This window comes from Thermobia domestica, chromosome 11, assembly GCF_964235325.1.
Source record: "Thermobia domestica chromosome 11, izTheDome1.hap1.1, whole genome shotgun sequence".
Lineage (NCBI taxonomy): Eukaryota > Metazoa > Arthropoda > Insecta > Zygentoma > Lepismatidae > Thermobia > Thermobia domestica.
The window spans coordinates 91,318,498-91,342,870 of NC_137464.1; the positions used below are offsets into that span (position 1 = coordinate 91,318,498).

Here is a 24,373-nt window from a genome sequence, read left to right on the forward strand (position 1 = left end):
ATATTTATTTTCCTATGCGTCCGGGCCCTCCCAAAGGCTCTCGGGCCCTTGGCAATTGCCGAGTAGCCGACCTAGCCAGACCGGCACTGGTCTCGTGCCGTAAATTTTCTGTAGAAGTCTCGTCTCGTGTAGTGATTTTTTGTAGAAGTCTCGTCTCGTCTCGTAAATTTTCTGTAGAAGTCTCGTTTCATAAATTTTCTGTAAAAGTATCATCTCGTGCCGTAAATTTTCTGTAGAAGTCTCGTCTCGTGTCGTGATTTTTTGTAGAAATCTCGTCTTGTCTCGTAAATTTTCTGTAGAAGTATCGTTTTGTGTGATTTTTTTTATAGAAGTCTCATTTCGCTTCGTAAATTTTCTGTAGAAGTCTCGTCTCGTCTGATAAATTTTCTGTAGAAATCTCATCTCGTTTCGCAAATTTTCTGTACAAGTCTCGTCTCGAAAAATTTTCAGTACAAGACTCGTCTCGTCTCGTAAATTTGCTGTAAAAGTCTCGTCTCGTAAATTTTTTGTAAAAGTATCGTCTTGTATACTACCGTAAATTTTCTGTAGAAATCTCGTGTCGTGTCGTGATTTTTTTGTAGAAGTGTCGTCTCGTCTTATAAATTTTCTGTACAAGTCTCGTCGTGTATCGATTCTCGAAAACCATTTCTCGTCTCGTTTAGTAAATATATATAAAAGTTTATTCCTGGATTTTTCCTTACCGGGTCACGAAAGGTCAACGAAGCTCTAATACAGTAATATTTTAAACCATATTTTTTGTTGGAGTATATTGTGTAATGAATTGCGTACCTTTAAACATTAATAAATGCTCTTCGTTATGTTCGCACAATCACTCTATCAATTTATGCTAGTTTTTATATTATGTATCACGTAACACTAAAACAGCATTGGAGATCTAAGATTTGGGTAAACTAGTGTTGCCCACGAGGATCGAGAAATTTTTCGTCTCGTCTCGAAAAGGAGACGAGAATTGTCATGTTTTTTAGTCTCGCCTCAACTTTTAAAAATATATTTCTCGTTTCTTCTTGTTTTCGAGATAAGAAGAGAAATTTCTCATCTCGTGGGCAACACTAGCAATACATATAAATTTAACATTAAATGTAATATTTAATGCTTGAACTTCATATTCGCATAATATACTGGCTTTTATGAACATTTTTCACTGTCATAGGCGGAAAAAGGCCGATCTTTTCCCAATTCCTTCATGGCGCCTGTAACTCTTTCGGTACTTTTGCACATAGCATAATTTGTTTGTTTTCGCACTGCATAGATTCACCTAAGAAACACTATAAGAATAATATCAAATCACCTTGTAGAGGGTCTATATGTGTTATTGTAGAAACTTATTTACTGAATCAATAAGAGCATTATCAGCAAACCAATACAAAATAATGCTGTTGTCTATGAAAGGTTTAATAAACCATAGACTTTATATAGGGTGTTTCAAAACAACACTGACAACGTTTGGGAGGTGATTCCTGACACCAAGATAAGACAAAAAGTATAGACCAACCTGGGTGCACAAATGCTTTCTTTCGGAGTTCTAAGCTGCCGAAAATGGGAAAAAAATTAATTTTAAAGGTCCATAGCTCCAAAACTATGGGACCTACCGTAGTCGGATCAAGACTTCATTTAGGAACTAGTATGTGTCCTATCCAAAAATCCATCTTTCAAAATCCTAAGACATTTACACAACAATTTTTATAGAGGTAGTTGGTGAGTACTTTAGATTATATGCTGGTAGCTAAACTCCCTCTATAAAAATATATGAACCTTTAAAGTTCATTTTTTTCACGATATTTGGCAGCTTATAACTCCGAAAGGAAGCATTTGTGCACCCTGGTAGGTCTATACTTTTGTCTTATTTTGGTGTCAGGAATCACCTCCTAAACGTTGTCGGTGTTGTTTTGAAACACCCTGTATATGTGTAACTAGTCAGGGTGTTCCCTAGCTCTACAGTGCTCAAGCAATTAAATTTATTTCATAATTCGTATTCCCCAAGTGGCATTTTAAAATTAATTTAATCATGTTTTCAAAAAGCTGAGAATGTATTTCGTGCAGAGGGATCAATTAATATAGCTTCCTATAGACTGAGCCTTGATTATGATTCACTTTTTGTCATGTAACGACCCATACTCGGTAATAACAATGACAATTTTCATTTGTGTAATGTATCAATCGTATCACTTATCATTACAAAGGTGCATAATTATGTTAATCAGGGGTAAAAATGAAGGGGACCGCGGAAGGATATGGTTCCCCCACTTCTAAAAATATATATATGGCGTCCCCCAACTTAAAGAAAACTACAATGGGCAAAAATAGGCACAGGGAACGGTGTGACGTCAAGCGTCCCCTACCTCTTTAGATCCACTTTTACTCCTGATGTTAATTCAACAAAAGTATATTCTATTATTACATGTGCAATATAATGATGCGCGATTGACATGGGCGAATAGTCTAAGGTTAGGTTAGTTTAGGTTCAATCTAAACCCTTTCCCGGGAGGAGGGAGCGTGAAGATCAAGCAAGAGGGGCACGATCAACTGACAGAAATAAACTAGATTCGTAAATACAAATACTACGAATGTTGTAGATAACAGGCGTTAAATTAAATACCGTACAAATACAAAATGATATTGAGTAAAAAAAATAATTATATTACGAACAAAGCTGATAATAATAATAATAATAATAATAATAATAATAATAATAATAATAATAATAATAATAATAATAATAATAATAATAATAATAATAATAATAATTGCCTACAAAAGTGTGCAGAAGTCTTGCTGGAAATAAATATGTTGGTGAAAATATGGCTATTATTATTATTATTATTATTATTATTATTATTATTATTATTATTATTATTATTATTATTATTATTATTACGAAAGTATGATTTCGAAATTAATTTCAATGCAAAAGATCCAATTGGTGCTCAGCACCCATTAAAATTTTTCAATGGGGTCTTCGCAGGAGTATCCACGTAGTCGGTGCCTGTGGTCTGCTGATACCAAGACCTATGTTGGGGATTCGAATCCCGCTCATGATATGGGTGTTAGTATTCGTGTTTTTTTTACTATTCGTTTTATTATAATCATTCATTCCCCATTTTAGTCTAAAGAACAGAACTGTGGGACATAATTCTGAAAAGTAAATAGATAAATAGATGAATGATACATTGGTAAGTAGACATGGGGTTATAGTAATACGGTCTATTGTGTACGTGCAAACCATAATTTTCATTATATTCCTTCACTGTAGTTACCTATAATAATAATAATAATAATAATAATAATAATAATAATAATAATAATAATAATAATAATAATAATAATAATAATAATAATAATAATAATAATAATAATGGATATTTCAAACAAAAAACTTTATTAACCCATTATATGTAGCCTATGACTGTTCAAAGACTCACTTTCATTAAATACCTGAAGGACTTCCTATATTATGTAGATGGTAACGAATAGGCCTAATTGCCGTGATTCATTTATACTATTATTAGTAGTAGTTTTTTCTTTCTACAAAGAAACAGATGACTAATGAAGGTTAATAATAATAATAATAATCATGAAAGAATTTGTAGAATGAGAATGTGGGAGGGAATAGGGTAACACCGAGAAAGCTCATGGGTACGACGCTGTCCACAACAAATTCATTTGGCCTAGGATCGAACCAGAGACCTCTCCCACCAGGTGAACGCTCTACCACTGAGCCACCGCGTCCTCCTCGCCTTAAAGTATTGAGCAAAGAAGTTCGATGGACATATACTTTTTATTGCTAATAAACAGTGTAAATCTTTTTAAATGCAACACACGCAAGTTTCTTTCTAAAATTTCAACTTACAGAGTTATCGTGTTTGGGCTTATTTGGTATGTGTGACATATTTTCAAAATTATCCTGATTGACTGACTACCTACTTTTATGATAACAAATAACAGCGTCCCGCGAAATAAAACTTTTTTTTTTCCTCCGGCTAAAGCTTGAAGAGGTGATTTAACCTAATTTAGGTGTGCTGATTTCAAATATCGAAACCATTTTTGCCTATCACACAAAGTTGTTTTGATACTTGCAATCGATTTTTTTATATTGTTGTAATTTCGATAGAAAACACCATAATAGGGAATGTGTGTAATTTGAATTGGGCATGATCAAATTGCAACAAATATACGAAACACTACTATTATGTAATAGATTCATTTGTAAAAGGTATAAATCTCAGCACAAGAACCCTATATTTTTGCCTATACCATACAGTTTGCTACTACGGTATATGAAATCATTTTTTCCATACTGTTTTAATTTCAACACAAAGTTCACCATAATAGACAATATCTGCAATGTGAATGGAACATAATCAGATTGTAACAAATATACAAAAAAGCACTACTTAATGTAACATGTTCATTGCTAGAATGTATGAATCTCACTACAAGAACACTATTTTTTGCTGCGCTTTGACGTGAATGAACGCTGTGTTGATTAGCGTTTGTGTTCCTGAGTAGGGTTATCTTGCACTAGACACCAACAGTACTCTGACATCATGGAGATGTCCCATAGACCCTGATATCTTCGTTCTATTTCTTTTTGTCTTGATGGAACTGCTTGCCATGTTCCTCCCTGAATGCTCCTAAATTTGCAGGAAAATAGTCCAGATGACTATGCAGGAAATGTAATTTTAAGCTCATGTGGCAATCTAATTTCTGGAAGTTGTACAGCATGATTTCGACAATATGTTGGTAGTTGTCATCTTTAACATTACCCAGGAATTTTCTGGAAACATCCTTGAATGATTCCCATGCCTAAAGCTGTGTTTCGTTCATCGTTCCCGGCGGGAGCTCATGTGGTTCGGATTCCACGTTAATCAGTAGGTCCACGTCTCATATAGCCTCGCTGCTGAAAGGGACGTTAAACTCAAAATCAACTCAACTCAAAATCAACTCGTTCATCGTCGTAGTGAATGTAGGAACCTTCATAACCTTCCGAATTTGGGGGCCGTCAAAAACTCCTTCCTTAATTTTGGCATTCGTCAGTCCTGGAAGTTTCTGACTGAGGTATCGAAAGCAGGGACTACTTCTATCCAAACTCTTAACCTACTGCTTCATAATTCCCAATTTTATATGTAAAGGGGGCAATAACACATTTTGAGGATCAATTAATAGACGATTTACGTTTTTTTTTTTTTTTCTGGCACGAACTGTTTTCTCTTGGGCCACTCAGAAACTAACCAGTGTCTATCCTTGTTCCAAGAGTCCCAATCACACAGAAAACACGGGAACTTTGTATAACCTGCTTGTTGTCTCAATATGATACCGTACACTTTTAAATCACAGCGCAGTAACCCTCTGCGTTCATTGTATTTCAGTTTCTGCAAAACCATAGATAAATTGTGATGTTTATCACGAAGAGATGTTGAATAGGCGACTGGCATTGAAGCAAGTTTATTCCTATTGTGCAGAAGAACACCTTTGAGACTTCTTTTTCTTGAATCAATAAATAGACGCTAGTCCTTTGCTTAGTAAACTATTCCAAGAGGACGAATCAAGCCAGGGATATCACAGCAAAAGACAAGTTCTTCTTCTTGAACAAAAAACTGCCTGAATTCTTCCTTCCGATTTCTGTAATAATATTAACTTGTCCCAGGAAGTTAAAGCCTTCTCTCCTTTAATCTTGATCCTAAAAGTTCACTTTTTTCTTTAGTGAGGCCTAGGTCACGCGCCAACTCATTTAAGTCACACTGATTATAAAGACGTGGAGTTTTATCTTCAACATCCCGTATAAAGGTATCATTATCACCATCCTACGTACTTGAAGATGACGAAGACACGCTCTCTGGTAATTGTATTGGTGGTTTTGGGACAGGAATATCGGGTGTATGTGGTACGGGGATTATGGCTGATGGAAAGCTCGGATACACAATGTGCTTTTTGTTTTTCGTATTGAAACCGGACACTTTACATACACAAAAATAACAGTCGTCAGCATGATTTCTTTGTTCCCGCCAATCCATTGGGATTCCGAATGGCATTGATGGCAACAACCCTTTGTTCCATTGCCGCAGGTTTTCTACACACGTTTTACATACAACATGAGGTGCGAAATTCTTGACTTAATCACCTAATTTCATGTTAAAATATGCCAAGTACAGCTCACAGATGACAAGAAGAACCCTAGCAGAAGTAGTGTGACGTAGGTATGGGCTCGCCCACTTTTCGCACGGGAGTTTCAAATGACACCACGGAATAGCACACATATAACTTTACCCGGAGTGGCAGACGACATTTAAGTATAGACCACACCTCAAAAACTGAAAATGGACTTGACCGTGTCGTTGACCTTTCCCCGCTTCCCCTGTTTTAGGGTTCTTCTCGTCATCTGTGAGCTGTACAAGCTTTTTATCAATGGCGTAATATTTCGCGTCTGACCTTTAATTGTATAATGGCCACATATATAACAAAAAGAGTTTGGATTATTCACACATTTTCGCCTCTGAACATCACTGCCACTTGCCATTTTTAACACAAACTCACTCATGCATCGACTTCAAGTGCCCGTTGTAACTTGTAGACAAAGGCATGACACACGTTCCCAGAATCCCCTCTCAGACAAAAGAACTTAGCGTATTGACCTTGTCTGGCACTGCGCATACGCGAACCACAACTGTTGTATTTGTTGTTCAGGTGTTACTTGATAATTACCTAATCCCCTCCAAAACAGAGGACATAAAATATTTTATCTCAAACATGTTCATACCTGCGTTCCAAACACCCAATCCAAACCTTATTTACAAAAAACAAAGCTCTATTAGCATAAACATGAGAAGGACTTGTGACAAATACGAAACAACTGTTATTATTATTATTATTATTATTATTATTATTATTATTATTATTATTATTATTATTATTATTATTTTACATAAGGACACTAAATCTAACGTATATCACATAAAAATACTTTTGCCGGAAAATCTTTACATGCCGGTGAACTGATTGATTATTTTGGAATTTACATTTCCTTTTCAACATTTGAAGCTATAGATATATGAGACAGGACCTGCTGCTTACAGTGAATGAGATCCGAAACATTATCTGAGTTTGCATTCCATGTAAGGACCTCATTTTGCTGATCTAGCCTAGTTGAGTTGATTTTAAGTTTAGCGTCTTTTTAGCAGCTAGGCTATATGAGACGTATACCTACTGATTAACATGGAATCGGAACCACATGAGAACCGGCCGGGAATTCAACCCGAATCTAACCTACGCACGTTAAGTTGAGCTGTGCCATATTTCGATAGATCGAACAATAATCGATATTTTCAAATATCAAAGTAATATCAAAAGTTCTACTGATCGATATAAAGAATTTTTTTCAATATTTAGATCTTCAATATTTTGTACTCGATATTTTTTGATATTTGAATCGTTTCGAAATTTCATTGATATCGATTTTGATATTCAAATCCCGATATCGCGCAAGAGTTATGCATGTGACCATGCCGGGGCTTTCAACAATATTTGTGTTAATAATGATGATAATGAAATAAAATATGCCTATCAGTGTTGTGGAAAGTTTTCATGACACCGAGATTGCATCAGATGCCTCTCACGCTAGAAGTGAATATTTTGTCAATGAATCTTCACTATCCCAGGACAGAATTAGGTCAGCAGTGTCCATTATTCTGCGTATTCTTTGTTTTGATCAGTAGTTTTAGTAAAAAGATAAATATGCATTTTTTTAAGGACATTTAGAAAAGTATGTATATGCAATTTTTCATTAAAAACAGATGTAAATATAGTCTTTATATCGTGTGCTACTTATTCAGTAGAATTTATTCAAAAAAATCTTTATTAATGTAATCTGCACACCGAGAGCTATGAAAATGTTTTCCTATTTGCATAATGGGAGATGAAGGAATGAATATTTATGATATATATATGAAGTGAAGTAAAGCACCAGCTTCTCTATCATTCATTCTCTTTTCTCTTTCTTTCTTTTTTCCCCTCTTACTTCATCAGTTTGCAAATGACTAGTGTTACAGATGACTTACTAGGCGTTTTTATTTGCATATCGTTAGCAGAAAAAAACATGAGCATCAACTCGTCTAATGATGTATTATAAAAGACAGCTGAGTGAGATTTTTGCAAAAAAAAAAAAAAAAAAAAAAAAAAACAGAAAGAAAGAAAGGAAAGAAAAGAAAGAAAAAAGAAAAAGGAAGGAAAGAATTAACTTTCCTATTCAAACGAAAATAGTTTCATTCTTTATTGATCGGTGGAGGTACGATCGCTCAGTGGAGTGGTAGAATGCTGATTTCCGGTGTTAGGGGCCACAAGTTCGATCCTAGGGCTTATGAGTTTGTGGAGGACATCATATCCATAAGTTTTCTCATAATATTCTTCCACGTTCTCATTCTACCGGTTCTTTTATAACGGTTCGTTTTCAGTTATCATCTGTCTCTATGATGTTTTCAGATTTCCTCCACAGAGGGAGAAACTCTCAATACACAAGGGGTGAAAGCAGCACAGCGAAAACACTGGTGCCCCACGCTTAGCACGATCGAGGTACTCACCAGCGGTGAGAAGAGTTTGTTACTCCAGGGGAAGACATCGTCCTCTGAGATCATCACTAATCTGTCTCCTTCGCGTAAAGAGCATAACGGTAGGACCTAAACTACGGTCATCCAATAAGTAATGTTGTATTTTTGCACCGTGAGGAGAAAAACGATAATTTACCTGGAACAGTCCATTAGTGCGGAAACTAGTCTCCATCGGACTCTGTAACACTCTGCTACCTGTCAATTAGTTGTTGAATCCCCTACTAAAGGAACCCACCGGTTTTGAAGACAAAGAACTGGATCACTGTTCTTTGCACGTCATCCTATTACGTGTTTTCTCAGAAAGGTGATTTTGCAGGCTGCGAAAAAAGAAGTTAGTCTATTGGTGCAAGATTTGGTGAAAACGCCGGATGGGGGCTTTTCTTTTAGCCATATTCCTCGATCTTAGCACAGGTCCTACTTGCCGTGTTTGCGCTATCGCTATGGATGAGCAAATCCTTATGATTAACCTGAGCAGGACGTTATTCCAACAATGTAGTCCATAGGTGTTTATGCTGCTGAGAGTAGACACCTCCAGTGATTGTCTGGTTATATTGCAAGAGCGCACAAAATGCATTATCACACTAAACACTTAGTATTACTCAATTTATGTGGTCCCCTTTTGATGTTACTGACGTTTGAGTATAGTGTTATGGTAGATTATCCACTTTTTATCAGCTGTCACCATTCTATCCAAAATGGCACACGTCTGCTAAAGGTGAGCAGGCAACTGCAGATGTCGACTCGATGCTGCTTCTGTTGAGCCGTTAATGGATGAGGCACCTATTTACCGAGTTTCGACACATACCCAAGGCCCTGCAGGTGACGATGAACGGTCGAATGAGTGGAATAGTTCGCTGGCCATCTTCAAGAGTTTGGAATGGATTTGTCTCCACCGGTACTCGTTGTTCAATTGCACAGGTGTCCCTTCTCGTGGTTTATCAGTGAAGCTGGTGTCCCCAGGCTAAAACACACATCCACATCACCCTGACTATGTACCACATACGTGTATTGTGCTTCTGAGCTGGCTGAATGTCCCTGGTGAAATGCGTACAGCATGGCATGTGGTATGTGGTCTTCCGACATTGCCATAATCTCCTACTCCTGTTACACAATGAAGGGCCCGGCTGACACAGTTATAACACGTGTCGTTTTCTTCATTATTCGTTCGTCAGATGGCGTCATTGCAGCGCTCATTTGAAAAAAAAATGCATTAGTTATGGAATAAACTGATAGTATAGCGATACTACAGGTGCGCGATCATAGATAATCAAAAGCGGTGTTAGGAGTTAGTACCTCCAAGGAAAATCACTACTGATAATGATGGGACCCAAATGAAAAATTTCATTTATTAATTGATGAACATTTCTATTGTGTACGACGTATTGTGCAAATTTTAATTACCTATTTTAATATTGAATTGTTTTATGATTGGTTTTAGCCAATCATTCGTCAACCTCCATTAGAAAAATATTAACCCTTTAAGGTAGTGAATACAGCCCCCTAATCTCCAGCACCGTAAAAAGGGGCTATCCTTCCAAAGAAAATACAATGATTTTTTAATTAATAAAATGACTCTACTTTCGATACTCATTACTTTCTCTATTGTTAAAGCCCCCTCACCTCCGCTGGTCTAGTGTACGGGGTCCTTGGTTTGATTACCAGTGGGAAAGCAAGGAATGCATTTCGGGGTTCGGATCCCACGTTAAACAGCAGGTCTATGTCTCCTAGCCACGGTACTGAAAGGGGGACGCTAAATTCCAACCAACCAATCTACTATTAAAATTCAGTGTATCGTATCATACTTCTCCATCTCCAAATAAAATCGTACTTGCTAATAGAAATTTCGATTATGTAACTTAGATAATCCTTCAGTTGCTTACTTTGGTTCTCAATAAAGCGGTATACCCCTCTTTTGATACATAAATATGTTTGATACACAGAGTAGCCATGTGAGAAACTTAGTCCCATAGATAGAAAAACTTTCTTATTATTGCTAATTTAAGTTAAACTATGCCGGCCAGGTTATTTTATTAGTTGAATTAGTTTAATTAAACTATACTTCGGTTTAAATTTATGTGGGTTTCTTACAACTTGAAAGCCGAGCAGAAAGTTCCGAAGCATGAAGGAGTAAGATCAGTTTATGATATATCGCTAGAGTTCTTGGGTTCGTCTTGGGTGCTTGAAAGTTAATAAAGTATAAATTACAACTAAAGCTATAATTTTAAGTGGGTGCATTGATTTCGTTGTAATCTATAGAATAGGATAGTTACTTGATGCTTCATTGGAATCACTAACATTAAAGAGCAATGGAAAAAGAAAATAAAACAAAGTCGTCCAGGAGCTATATTTAAAGCTACCGTCTCGACATTCGGCTGGTGAGACTTAGCGAAATTTTGGAAAACTTAAGTCAGGATGATCTGTTACTAAATTCGAATCCGAAATCTTTAGATTTGAAAGTAAGAACGTTAACAAGTGGTCTTCTTTGTCTTGCTAACATTTCAATTTATAAGTTCAAAATCCTTCAGGGCATCCTTTCAGTGATATTCTAGGAATAATCGGTGTCTTCCCACTTGCGACAGTCCTATTAGCGACAGGAACTGTTAACTGTCCTATGAGCGACCGATTTGATCTATTAACTGCTCTATGAGTCACCGATTCGTTCATACTAAGATAATGGAAAAAGATAAGGTTCTCCCGTCTTCAACTTGTTTCATGCTAATGTAATTTAGAACCTAACAAAATGTACTATGAAAAATTTCGCTCTACCTGAATTTAATACGTGAGAATGCTCTCATTACATTAACAATCGTTTATACGTTTTTCCTAATATTATATTTTTGAAATAATTTTTTATGAATACATTGACTCCATCAAGGGGAAACTAACTAAATACATTTAGAGTAGCTCCGCCTTTGTCTATGATTCTAATATAATTAAAAATTTCATGTTAAAATGATACGGAGCATAAGTTTAGATTGAATATGTTTATGTCATAAGAAAGAAATCAGAAAGAGGTAGGGGCGCCCGAAGAAAATTTTCTAGGGAGGGGCATCTCCATGGTTGCTGTATCACGTCTGGTATATCTGGTATTTAATATACGTGGTTTGCTATATTACGTATACATTTTTGTGAGCCAGGGGGACGACCCTTCCCTTCGGGCGCCCATGGAAAAAAGGTGTTCACCACTTGAGGATATTAAAGAAATCTAAAATACGGTGTATTTGAAGAAATTATTACACAAGTTACAAATCCCTCGCAGGACTTAACAGTTCGTCTAGTTATAAGGGATTATTTCAGATTGCTACACGACAAGCTTTTATGTGTAAGTCAAAACAAGAGAGGGAAGGCAAATTAAGCAATTAGTTTATGTTTTAGTAGCTTACAATAGGGGGGAAGGTAGTTTAAAGAGTTTGTTTACCTTTTGGATTGTTTAGAGTGAACTGCATTGTAATTGGTTGGATTGGTTGAGAATAGCCAATCAGATGTAAGGGATCTCAAAAGCTGTCTTTTATCATTGACTTTTTTTTTTTTTCATTTTATTCATAGAGTCTTAGGAAGTCTAAAAAGTAGATAGTTGGCGAAACTGTTACACGTTTAAGTTTTTCAAAATAAAATATATTACCGTGCTTAGTGTGTGATTAGATTTGAATCAAATTAAATACAGAAAACAGAACTTTTGAAGAAAGGGGATATTACAACTGGATTTTCAATAATTACATAGGAATATACTTTTCATGGAAATATCCCTGTTGTCTCGTTAAGTTACTTGATATGTTTTATGTCAAATCTAACTCAAAATTAAAATAAGTTTTATTTGCACTCACAGTAGAGGAAAAATATATTTGACGAACAGTATCACTGGCACGTACATATTTCATACCAAGGTTGTTCGGGCGCTAATAACGCCAGAGGCAAACATATTTTACGAGATGGAATCATATCATCTTCCATCATCTCAATAAAAGTGAATCGGTCGCTCATAGGACAGATAACAGTTCCTGTCCTTAATAGGACTGTCGCCTCTGGGACTAATTCGGAAATAATCTAGCTAATTCTTTTACTAAAAATAGACTTAAAATTTCTTTTCAATTTGGATCTCAACAAGGTCTGTAACATGAAAAAGCAATAAATTTTCCAATTACACTTGAAAACTTGTTTCAATCATGATTGTATCTGTGGGTAGATTTCTACGTTTAAATCTGGGCTAATTACCAAATTAAAGTGATTGATGCTCTTAGATATTATCCGGTAGCAACATAGAAACACGAGCTGATTTATGTTCCGGCTTCCAGGTCGAGATTTCTGGGGACCCCCCATTTGGCACTCTTCCAGAGATAGGGATGGCAAAACGCAAAATCCTCTCGAGCGATGAACTTCCCTTCTACGAAAACAATAGAGGAGAGGGTTGGATGTATGCTTTTCTATGTGTGTGTGTGGGGGGGGGGGGTTGTGTGTGTGTGTGTGTGTGCTCATACAACGGTACCATGCAGCTAGAATCAGAAGTTCTTTTAAGGAGAGCAGTTGATTGAAGAAAAATTTCAAAGCACAAATGGAAAGTACTTTTTAAGGACTATACTTGAGATCAAAAGGAAAAATGAGAGTAATACAAATAGATCTAAAGAAAGCCAATGATGCTATTGAAATTCTCCGTCTTCGCACAGGAAAAATAGATTGATAGAAAACATTTCGAAAGGTCTATTTGAACCCTTTTTTTTTAACTGAATGAATGGGTATTTGATTCGAAATGAGATAAAAGAGCAGCTCCACCCAAGTGTGAAATATATTTAAAAGGTTTAATTTAAATTGTGTAGCCATTATCCATGTGCTCACCTGTGGTGTAGTGCTTGAGTGAACAAGGCTGCGGGTTCGATCCCCGTTGAGGGAGCACACATTTTCGAAGTTGATTCAGCATCGTGAGACGATGCGGGAACTACTTGAATAAAGAAGTAAGGAATTACGGTCTAATAAACAGCTCTAACAGTATGAGACTGCGAGGTACTGAACACACATGTACCAACTAAAATCGCTCGGCGGTCGGTTTAAGTCCTTCAGGTGTTCGTGCAATGGAGTTCAGATTTTTAGCCGTTATTCTTTCTAAAAATTTAACAAGCCCCCTTCCCTATAGAAGCTGAATTGTCGGAAAAGCTGAGACACGATTCTAATTATTTTTTAACGAAGACTTAATATATGTACCGAATTTCAACTCCCTAGCTTGAGGGACTTCTGCCATATTCTATTTTTGGCATGAATTTTGAATCCCCCTTAGAAGACGCATTTTGAAAATTCTAAATAGCCTTCTGTTTCTTCCCTACAATTACGTGGAAGCATACAGAATATGGACTTGTTTGAAAAATCTTACGTACATTGCGCATGCATAAACTTCGCAGTTAACTGATTGTTGCAAAATTCGGATTTTAGTCTAGCAGCTTGAACTTTTTCGATCATTTTGTCATTATGAACATACGCTCTTCAATTATGGATTTAGATGTGCCTAATTTAATGTAAACAAAAACAGATTTGACAGCAGACTCGAGCTTATAAAAGATGAGTATGCTCTGTTAATTTGTTAAGTACGAGGGTAGTCCAAGAAGTATTCAACCTAACACAGAAAACACACACACACACACACACAAAATGGGAAACATATCTTTATTTCTCAACATAGTCTTCTTCTAGCTCAATGCACTTTCCCCAGCGATGTTGAATAGCTTCGATAATACATTGATTATAGTGAGAACTCATGCTACCCAAAATAGCTATTAACTGCATACACCAACACTTCATTGTTGGCAATAGGGGTGGCCACAAAGTTCCGGTCCTTGAAGATCCGGTTTTCAGAACCGGTTCCAGACCTGGATCCGAAAACTCGCTTTTAGAACCGGATCTTAGAAACCGATTTCAGACCTGGATCTGAAAAGCTGATTCCAGAACCGGATCTTAGGAACCGGTTCCAGACCTGGATCAGAAAGCTCCCAAAAATCCGTAAAGGAGGCAGAAAGTTCACCTTCAAAACACTGCAAAGAGGACCACGCACTAGTGCCCTCCCCGCCCAGACCCGCTTGTAACCCCACAAAAAAAGTTTTGGTCCACCAGTAGGTGCTTAACCAAATGAGTTTGCCAGTTTGCCTGTTTAGCCAATGAGTTTGCCAGTTACCCAGTTTGTTTAACCAAATGAGACAAGCGGCCGCCGCCTGGGCGCCTGTATGTCACTTCCACCATTTCATCTAGCACATTGTTCACAGCCTGCCAGCAGCTCGGGTTTAGTGTAGGGATGGCCACAAAGTTCCGGTTCCGGCAGAAACGGTTCCGCAATAAAAAACCCTGTTTCGGAACCGGATCTTGGGAACCGGTTCCAGACCTGGATCCGAGGAACCGCTTTCGGAACCAGATCTTCTAGAACCGGATCCGTTCAGAGCCGAAAACCGTTTCCACCAGAAACCGGTTCTGGTCAACCCTAGTTGACAAATTTTTTACCACCGAGACATTTTTACAAGTTTGGAAAGAGAAAATAATCAAATGGTGCTCAATATGGCGAATAGGGTGCAAGAGGAAGCAATTCGAACTTCAACTCATTGATTTTGGCCATCGCGATAACAGATATGTGAACTGGAGCATTGTCTTCATGAAACACTTCTTTCATTTTCACCAAATGCGGCTGTATTTTCTTGATTTTATCACTCAAACGTTGTAATAAGTTTGCATAATACTTGATATTGATTACATTTTTAAAGATAATCAATGAAAATTATCCCACGTGCATCTAAAAAACTGACGACCTGACCTTGGCAGCAGCTGGAACTGTCTTCATCTTTTCTTTCGACCCGATTCTCCACTTTCATTTCATTGTTTTGACTATTCCTTTTTCTCAGGTGGGAAGTGATGGACCCATATTTCATCCATGGTTATGAATCGACACAAAAACTTGGCTGATTAAGAAATGTCGCGAAATACTCTATTGAAACATCCTTACGAAGCTGTTTTTGTTCCATTTGAGCTAACGCGCCACCCTTCTCGCGCACAGATTTCTCATATTCAAATTCAGTCAGTACGGCACTTTTTCAAATGCCTACTATGTCTGCTAGTACGTAGGTCATCCAATACCATTTTATGGATCACCGTATTTGGCGTGGTCACCTCATTTGGTCGACCACTGCGATGTTCGTCTTTGCAACTCGTACGGCTTTGTTTAAAGTCTGCTACCCAATATTTTAGTGTTTCATACGAAGGAGCAAACTTCTTCTTTGATAATGGTTGGACTGAGATCTTTCCTATCACATAACGATGACATATTTTTTCCATGTTTACAATTTCACCGAGAGCGTTCATTGCTGATAGCTGCCAAACAAATACTAAACAATGTAGTCTTCAAACTTTAAAATGTACGCATTCGACCATTGTAATGTTTATCAAATAGCAACCGCCATCTATAGGTCAGGTCAGGTTTTTGTCATAGACTACCCTCGTATACTGTAGAAAATATATGCAATGATAGACAAATATGTAGGCCTAACGATAATAGCTCATGGTGATACAGTGAAAATAATCTCCATGATCAAGAGTTAATTGTCAGGAGTGTACAATAAGTACGTAGATGTTGCGTTACAATATATAGTAGAGTGGTACACTGTCATGAGCTGAACTGAATTCAGCAGTAGGCGGCATGAATTTATATAAGGTGCTTTTATCGAATTTGGCCCTCTAAGCGGTTAGCGTATGCATCTTTGGCGTGGGAGACCAAGGTTCGATTCCCGGCAGGAGCTCATGTGGTTCGGACTGCACGTTAATCAGTAGGTCCAGTCTCATATAGCCTCGCTGCTGTAAGAGACGTTAAACTCAAGATCAACTTAACTCGAATTTGGTCCAGATCAGATATAGTCTGTGAGGAAACTATTCAATCGATAAGAGCCAGAAGATTTAGTTAGTTGAACACGGTACGCTATTCAGAGAACATATTATTCAAGCCACAAACTGGTTATAACAAAAGTTGTAATTTATAGGGGAATAGAGGATCAGGCTTTACGTTCATGTGAGACAATCAAACGTATAAATGTCTTTTAGAAGGAGTTCTCTATGTCGTTCTGCACAGCACAGTGCAAGGTGAGGATCTAAGATTGTACCAGATATTCTTTTTACTAGATTTAGTCGATTTTTTTAAGATTCATTGTAACAAGGTGAGGAGTTTGTCAGACGGTGACAAAAATAAAATTTAAATTCTTTACAGTTTTGTCTAGGCATGTTCGGGTTGCTTCAATATGGATATTTAGTAAAGTGGGAGACTCTAATTATTTTAGAAGAAAGACAATTGACTAATTATTTGGCGTTGATAATTAAGTTACCAATAATTGAGTCATCGTAAATTCCATGCTTCAAAGTGAATAATAAATATTGTATGATATTTGATGAATAAGATAGTGATTTATTTACAGTGGCGAAGCGTAATCGCACAAGTAGGGTAGGCCCGATAAACTAATAACATAAACAACATTTAATATATCATAAAATGTTTTAAATTATACTGCATCACGTGATAATGCATTCACTAAAAATGTTAATGCTCAGAAGGAACTTCATTTGAATCAACGCAAGATATTTAATATTGTATTCTATGCAGTGGGATATTTAAGTGGGTGGCTTCCGGGCTTAAGCACTCACCGAAATTTTATTGCAACTTTTTTATTGTTTTATGTATATTGCAGAATTTTCACATTTCCAGAAATAAAGTTAGCAAAGCCCCTCCCGAAATAAGTAAAGCCCCCAAAATAAAATCGTAAATACTCCACTGATTGTATGAAGTGGAAAATTCAACTACAATTACACAGAAATATTATTATTTTATCCTTTACGGTAGTGTTTGGTAAATTTATATATATGTTTAATGTATCAGACATATTCTACAAGCTATTATGGACCAGGCCCATGTAGAAAAAACAACAGCTACTCTGAATAACTCTTGAGAGTATATACCTAAATTGAACAACTTATCACTAATAGAAATACATAATTCTACACAGAAACTTCTTACTCTGTGTTAAGGAAATCATTTCATAATATATTAGCATTGACAAAGAGGCGAGCCCTCGCTCTTTCCAAAAAATGCGTGGAATCCTCAGCGATAATAGCTTCTCCCTGAGCAACATAGCCCGCAAGCCTGTCTAGCGAGCTGACGGGGCTCACGTCAGACAGAAGGGTCTCCACGTGTTTCCAATCTACTATGTTGTTACGAAAAAAGAACGAAATTTTAAAGTATTGACTATTTTATAAGAATCCAAAGATAAAGAAAATATACAGTAGAAAACAGAGTAGGCCCAGCCTCAGAGCCAGGGCCGGCCTCAAGCCGATTGGACCGATTTCTCCGAATCGGACCCCGCGCCTAAGGGGGGCTCCGCGCTAATGCCGTCTACTCTACTGTTTAGTCTAATCTAATCTTCAGTGCCGTTTTAAGAGCAAACAAGTGTGATGTGGATCCTATGACTAATATTTGCTTCTAATACATGTAATAAACACATGCCATTCTGCTCGCGGGACAGCCAGTGCTTGCGGGGCCCCCGGTTAAGCGGCGCTGCTACTCTCGGTTGTCAAGTACAACACATCAAAATACAGGTACACTCACGCCCAAAATTATTGTCGCATGTCTTTAAATATGTTGTTGTAGGAATATAATTTGATAACGAATTCACCCGGTATTTCTTATAATGTTAGTATGTGTATAATCGGCAAAGACATATATGTGGAAAATTTCATGTCAAAAGAGCACTAAATAAGAACAATAAAACGAAAATAAAACTTTCTTGTTCATTTAGCAACATTTTATTTTTCTCATTCTAATTTTCGTATTTGTAATTCTTTTCCTATGAAATTTAGCACAAATATACATTTCCCGATTATACACATAGTATCAGTATTAAAAGTACCCTACAAAATGATTATCAAATTATATTCTTACAAGAAGACAGTTATAGATATGCGACAATCATTTTGGACATGAGTGTACATCCATGGACTCCACAAGGGAGGGTATGGCCTCTCCCTAACAAGTAAATGAATAGTTTGTAACCCCTCTCCCTAACAAGTAAGTGAATAGTTTGTATTAAGTTTCCGGGCATAAGCAAATATTTTCTGAATTTAATGCTGGAGTAATCTCTTTATTCTTTACGTTTACAACTTCTGTTGTAAAAGTATATATTATGTCCGGAGAGTATTCTGCACACCCACAATACCTCTAATACTCCTTCAAATTTCCTTACACACACCCCTTGGCGTAAAAATATTGTTTTCTTTGAGTTTGTGTAAAAATGTTTATCATTATTCTGGGTGCACACCCTCTTTTATTTTGAACATCCCACTAACTAGGAAAGTTCGCGGGTTGTTACTCTGACTTCATATCGATACTATCCTCAATTGACTCCTTTTTATATATGAAACAATTTCGCAAACTGAGAAATCCTCGATTGCAAGCATACAAGGATCAAAAATTCAAAACTGAACAGATTTTGCCAAAAAAAAAAAAAAAATTAAAGAAACTATTTTTGAGATAAACGTTTTATTTTTGGTATCGGAGTGTTTTCTTCAGTGCCCAACACAATGGTGAGGTCAAAACGTACGCATTTTGCAAGGTAAGGGAAGTTCTTAGGGAGGTGGTGAAGGGTAATAACGTCTCACAACTTGCAAATTGCCTCCTGTTGGGCACACCGTGTCGAAAAGTTAATAAAATGTATTTGTTACCCGTATTCGACTGTATTATTATAATATTACGTTTCTGTGTGGTCACCTTCAAATTGAACAATGACATTTATTTCCGAAACACTTTGCCAGGCGTGAGAAATTCAATGAAGAACGTCATTCATATTTAATCTTGTGATAATCTATATTGCGATGTTCTTGCATTTTGTAGATGCGAATGGAACCAATATTTTCTCAAAAGACTCTGTCACCAATGTGTTTTGCCCGGATCAGCTGTCCAGCAAAAGATTTTGCAGTTTGCGCATTACAACATAGTATTAGATCTATATGTGGAAAATAAAGATCAGTTTAAGGTTAAAATGAAGTTAAACTAAATAAATTATCCACCACAGGTAGGTTTTGACACTGAATACGAATATCAGTTTACACCACCGTCAGTTTATTTGTAGTCAATCCCGAGTAATGTCGCTTCAAACAGATCGCGCAGAGCCAGAGCCCTGGAAACTGCGGAACTATCCTAAGCGGTACTCCGAACTCTGTCGGCCCATGCTTATTGCGGAAAACGGTGTTTCAATACATCATCGCTTGCCATTTTTTTCAGCGAATTGAAATGCCGATTATGCGAAAATATTGGTCAAACTCCAGCGAATATTTGAAGATATCCAGCTGCAAAAGTTTTAAAAGAAATGAATAGAGGAAATGAGCACTTGAAGTTCTGGACAAGGTGGCTTTTCTTCTGGAGAAAACTTATGTTTGCATACATCGTCGCTAGCCGATTGTTTGTTTCTTGGCCACATTTATCGCCGAATATCGTAAAATATTTCCTGAAGATTCGGCACTATTTTCCAACAATAGCCATTAAAATCCGATGAAAAATTTTGAAAAAGAAAAGAAATGCTAGAGATGAGATATTGAAACACTGTCTTCGAGAATGCGTAAGCAGAAGCCGACTGGGTTCGGAGTTCCATTGACGTTAGTTCGGCGGCCAAGAGTTTTGGAGGCAAATGTTATTGTTCAATTTGAAGGTGGTCACACAGGAAAGTGATAATTGAATGAAAATATAGTGGAATAAGGATGGCAAATACATTTTGTCAGCCTATCGACCCGATGTGCCAAACAGGAGGCAATTTGCAAGTTGTAAGACGGTATTACCCTTCACCTCCTCGTTAATAAATGTTCTCATCTTGCAAATGTGTACGTTTTGACCTCAACCATTGTGCTGGGCATCCAAAAAGTCCCCCGAGACTAAAAATGAAGCGTCTATTTCAAAAATAGTCGTTTCAAACTTTTTACAAAATCAATTCAATTTTGAACTTTCAACACTCGTAAAAAACACGCTTGTGATCGAGGATTTCTCAGTTTGCGTTAATTGTTTCATACATAAAAAGGGGTCAATTGAACATAGTATCGATATGAAGTCAAAGTAACACTCCGCGACCTTCCCTAGTAAGTAAAAGTTCCTGGCGCTCTTACTGATTATGTCATGTGATACTAATGGCGGATCCAGGACGGACTTCTGGGGGGGGGTTGTAATACTGCCACTTAGAGCTACTTTTAAGAGTTCCAAACTCTGGGATGGGTTCTGTTTATATATAAAATAAGAAAAAGTTTCCTCTTCTGGGAGGAGACGATTGCCCCGATCGCCCTCCCCTGGATCCGCCCCTGTGTGATACTACCATGAATACCGAGATGGTATCAAATAAATGAGCCTCAATATCCTTTTTCTTATTATAGTTATATATTAAAGATACAAAACCAAAGGACAAACTTTGCCTTCTCCTGCGAAAAATCCCGTGGATGTATAATCTTTTTAATCAAGTCAGGAAAACCGAATATATATTAGTGCATACTGAATAGGTGGCTGCTTATGAAGGTTTGTCTTCTAACTCGAATAATCCAATGCAAAATGTGTCATCCATCTTTCATCAGTTCCTTAAAGTTTGTGATTATCTCATCACCATTTCATTTTGTCTGCAGTCGATAACGATTTCAAGCTGATTATACCTTTCATAAGTAGCTACCTACGATGTTCTCACTAGCGTACTCAGGTTTTTCTGACTTTAATTCTTTTCAAAAAAGATACAGCTGCTAAGAAATCTTGGAACCAAGGAATTCATTTCATTGTGCATTTCGTTATGTCTTACAAATATAAACTTACGGAAACATAGACTTCACCATTGTATTTCTCGTAAAATTCTAGCCGAATTTGATATATTACATGACCCCCATCCTATTTTAAAAAGTCGAGCAAGATGGCCGACTTCAAAATGGCGGCCATGATAAGTATACCCTGAAATAGATGTCTACTTCCTTCCAATGTTGGTTAATGTGTTTTATCTTTTCATCCTTTTACCCGTTTTACAAATAAAATTAAAATTTCAAACTTCAAACACATTGTTATAGTTTATTCTGACCAGTCAGGTTTTTGGCCACTACGACTGTCTTTATGGACGGAAGCATTTTAAATTCTGCTTACGCTCGTTTCTTGATATTCCAGCTTGGTCAAAAAATAACTATGTTTCGAATCGATAGGTTTATTTGTAAGAGAAGAAAACTATGAAATACTGGTACGAAACCTTCTTGAAAAATTGCAAGGCACAAGGGTGAAATGTATTTAAAAATTTATTCACTGTCTGCACTGCATTTCCATTTCAATTATTTCTCTGAAAAATTAGCTGCTATAAGCAATGACAGGGTGGGCGTTTTCACCAGATAATTTTGCAGATGCAAAAACGTTATAAAGGGAAATGGTTATAACTAGTAGACCAGCAGGGAGCGCAATATATATATATATATATATATATATATATATATATATATATATATATATATATATATATATATATATATAAGTTGTACAGACCTTGGTGCAAGTTAGTTGTAAACCTGGGGCCCCGTAAAATGTTCCCAATCATTCCCCGCACTACCTAAGGCCAGCCCTGCTCAGAGCCTCATAGTACTTCTTGCCACTGTTAATTTATCATTTGTCGTCAAGTGATATTTTTAGTCCGTGGTATCAAGCAATATAAAAATCTTGTATTTGTGACAATATTATTTTAAGAAAAAAAACTTTTACACTTAAAGCTTTAAAGTTTAACTGTTAATATTAATTTTCAGGAAGGTGGAGGCTGTAGACAAGAAGATTCAAACCCAGATCCCTCTATGTGTGAAGATAAAAAGTGCATATTAGCTGCAAGCCGCATTCTGATGCCCATGAATGTGAGAGTGAATCCATGCGAAGACTTTTATCAGTACGCCTGTGGAAAACTCTCCAGCCGAGAAGATTCTAGAGTGGCGCTAAGCTTTAACACTTTGGAAAAAGAAGTGGATAAGGAACTCCAACGTAAGTTGTAGCTATTGTCTTTTAAATAATATATTATCTGACTTTTAAATAATAAGTAGGATTAGGTATTAAGAAATAATTAGGGGCGGCACTATAGTGTAGTCACGAAGTCACATACCTTCCCAATTAATACGAAGAAAAATAACTAAGAAAAATTTATAAGAAATAATTATCAGCCATTTCATCGTTGACTTGCTTATACTTATTTGGTGGACATTTAATCTACTTACACATACTTTCATACAACTTTAATCCTCCTTCACAACCATGATCAACAAATTATATTTTACTAGTTGGTCCATGCTCAACTGAAGTGCTTCCTCGCCATATTACATTTTACTATTATAACCATTGTCTTGCACAAAAACTTTTCATAAACATCAATATATATTTAAATCACTTCACCTATGACCAGGGTTGTAAATAAGCGCGCTCATTTGAGCTAGCTCGCGTGACGCACGATCCTTTTTCGTGAATTTTATCATGAGCTAGGTCACTTTGAGAAATATAAGCGTGAGTTATATTTAGCTCGAAATATACGCGAGTTTGAGCACAAACCAACTTTACGCTCAATTCAGACTTTAGCAATTTTCATGCCAAATGTTAATCATTACTTGTGACGTTGCTGTTTCTTGTTAGTGTAAATGTTGCTAAGGATATACAATGCCCAAAACTTTGCCTTACTTTCATATTAGGATCCTAGGAGAACATGTATACAAAATTGTTAAGTTTCGGAGATCTGGCGAACACCAAAAAACTATTTAAGTCCCAATTTTCCCTTGGGGTATATAATTACCAAAACATTGCCTTATTTGCAGCCTAGGGTGCAACCAGATTACTTATACAGACTTTCCAGGTTATACGTATAATAGTTTTGGATATCTGACGAACACCAAAACAAAATATTTAAGCCCCCTTTTCCCCCTTAGGATATACATGATTTCCAACACCTCGTCTTATTTGCAGCCCAGGGAGCAAGGAGAATATTTATAGAAAATTTCAAGAATATACGTCTAATAGTTTCACGTCCCTTATCCCCCCCTAGAATACATATTTCGTAAAGTCCCGTTTCATCTATAGCTCAGGGTGCAAGTATAGCATTTGTACAAAATGTCAAGATTCTATGCCTTATAATTTCGGAGATACGTTATACAGCATTACAGAATTAAAATATGAACAAGATCGCCTGAATCGTTTTTGAGAAAATCGTCAGAAAATAACTCCCCCAAGAATAAACTACCATTATTCTTACCAAGAATTATGGCATACTGTCAAGTTATTAATGAAATATTCATCTGTGAAATATGGACAAAATTTTCTGAGTCATTTAAAATAAAATCCCCTATGAATAAACTACCACTCGTAGATTTTTCTGAGAGAAGTGACTTATATAATAGTATAGGGTGATTGTTAACGAAATATTGATATACGAAGTATAAACAAAATCGTTAAAGCAGTTTTCGAAAAAAATCGCTAAACTACCCTTAATTTTGAGGATAGGAAGAAAATTCGAAAAGCTGCTCTGGAGAATCCTTTAAAAACCTTGAGTTTAAAATTTGGTGAGAATACTTTCAACGGTGTGTTCTCTAAGAGAGTGAACACAATTTTATTGGGACAGACGGACGGATAAACAGACGGACAGTCATCCAAAAATCACTCTTTCAGCTTGTAGGGGTCACGAAACACTAAATCCGTTGTAATCTTCGGATTCGTTTTTCACGATCACAATATT

At 36.6% G+C, this 24,373-nt stretch overlaps 1 protein-coding gene across 1 annotated transcript in view; it reads left to right on the plus strand.

The window, feature by feature from the left end:
* LOC145664278 (neprilysin-1-like) overlaps positions 1-24,373 on the plus strand; it is a 112,340-nt gene that overhangs the window by 18,900 nt on the left and 69,067 nt on the right. The window contains exon 2 of the mRNA XM_081730811.1: positions 22,416-22,641. Within this exon, the coding sequence (XP_081586937.1) occupies positions 22,416-22,641 (226 nt within the window). The remainder of the gene's footprint in view (positions 1-22,415; positions 22,642-24,373) is intronic.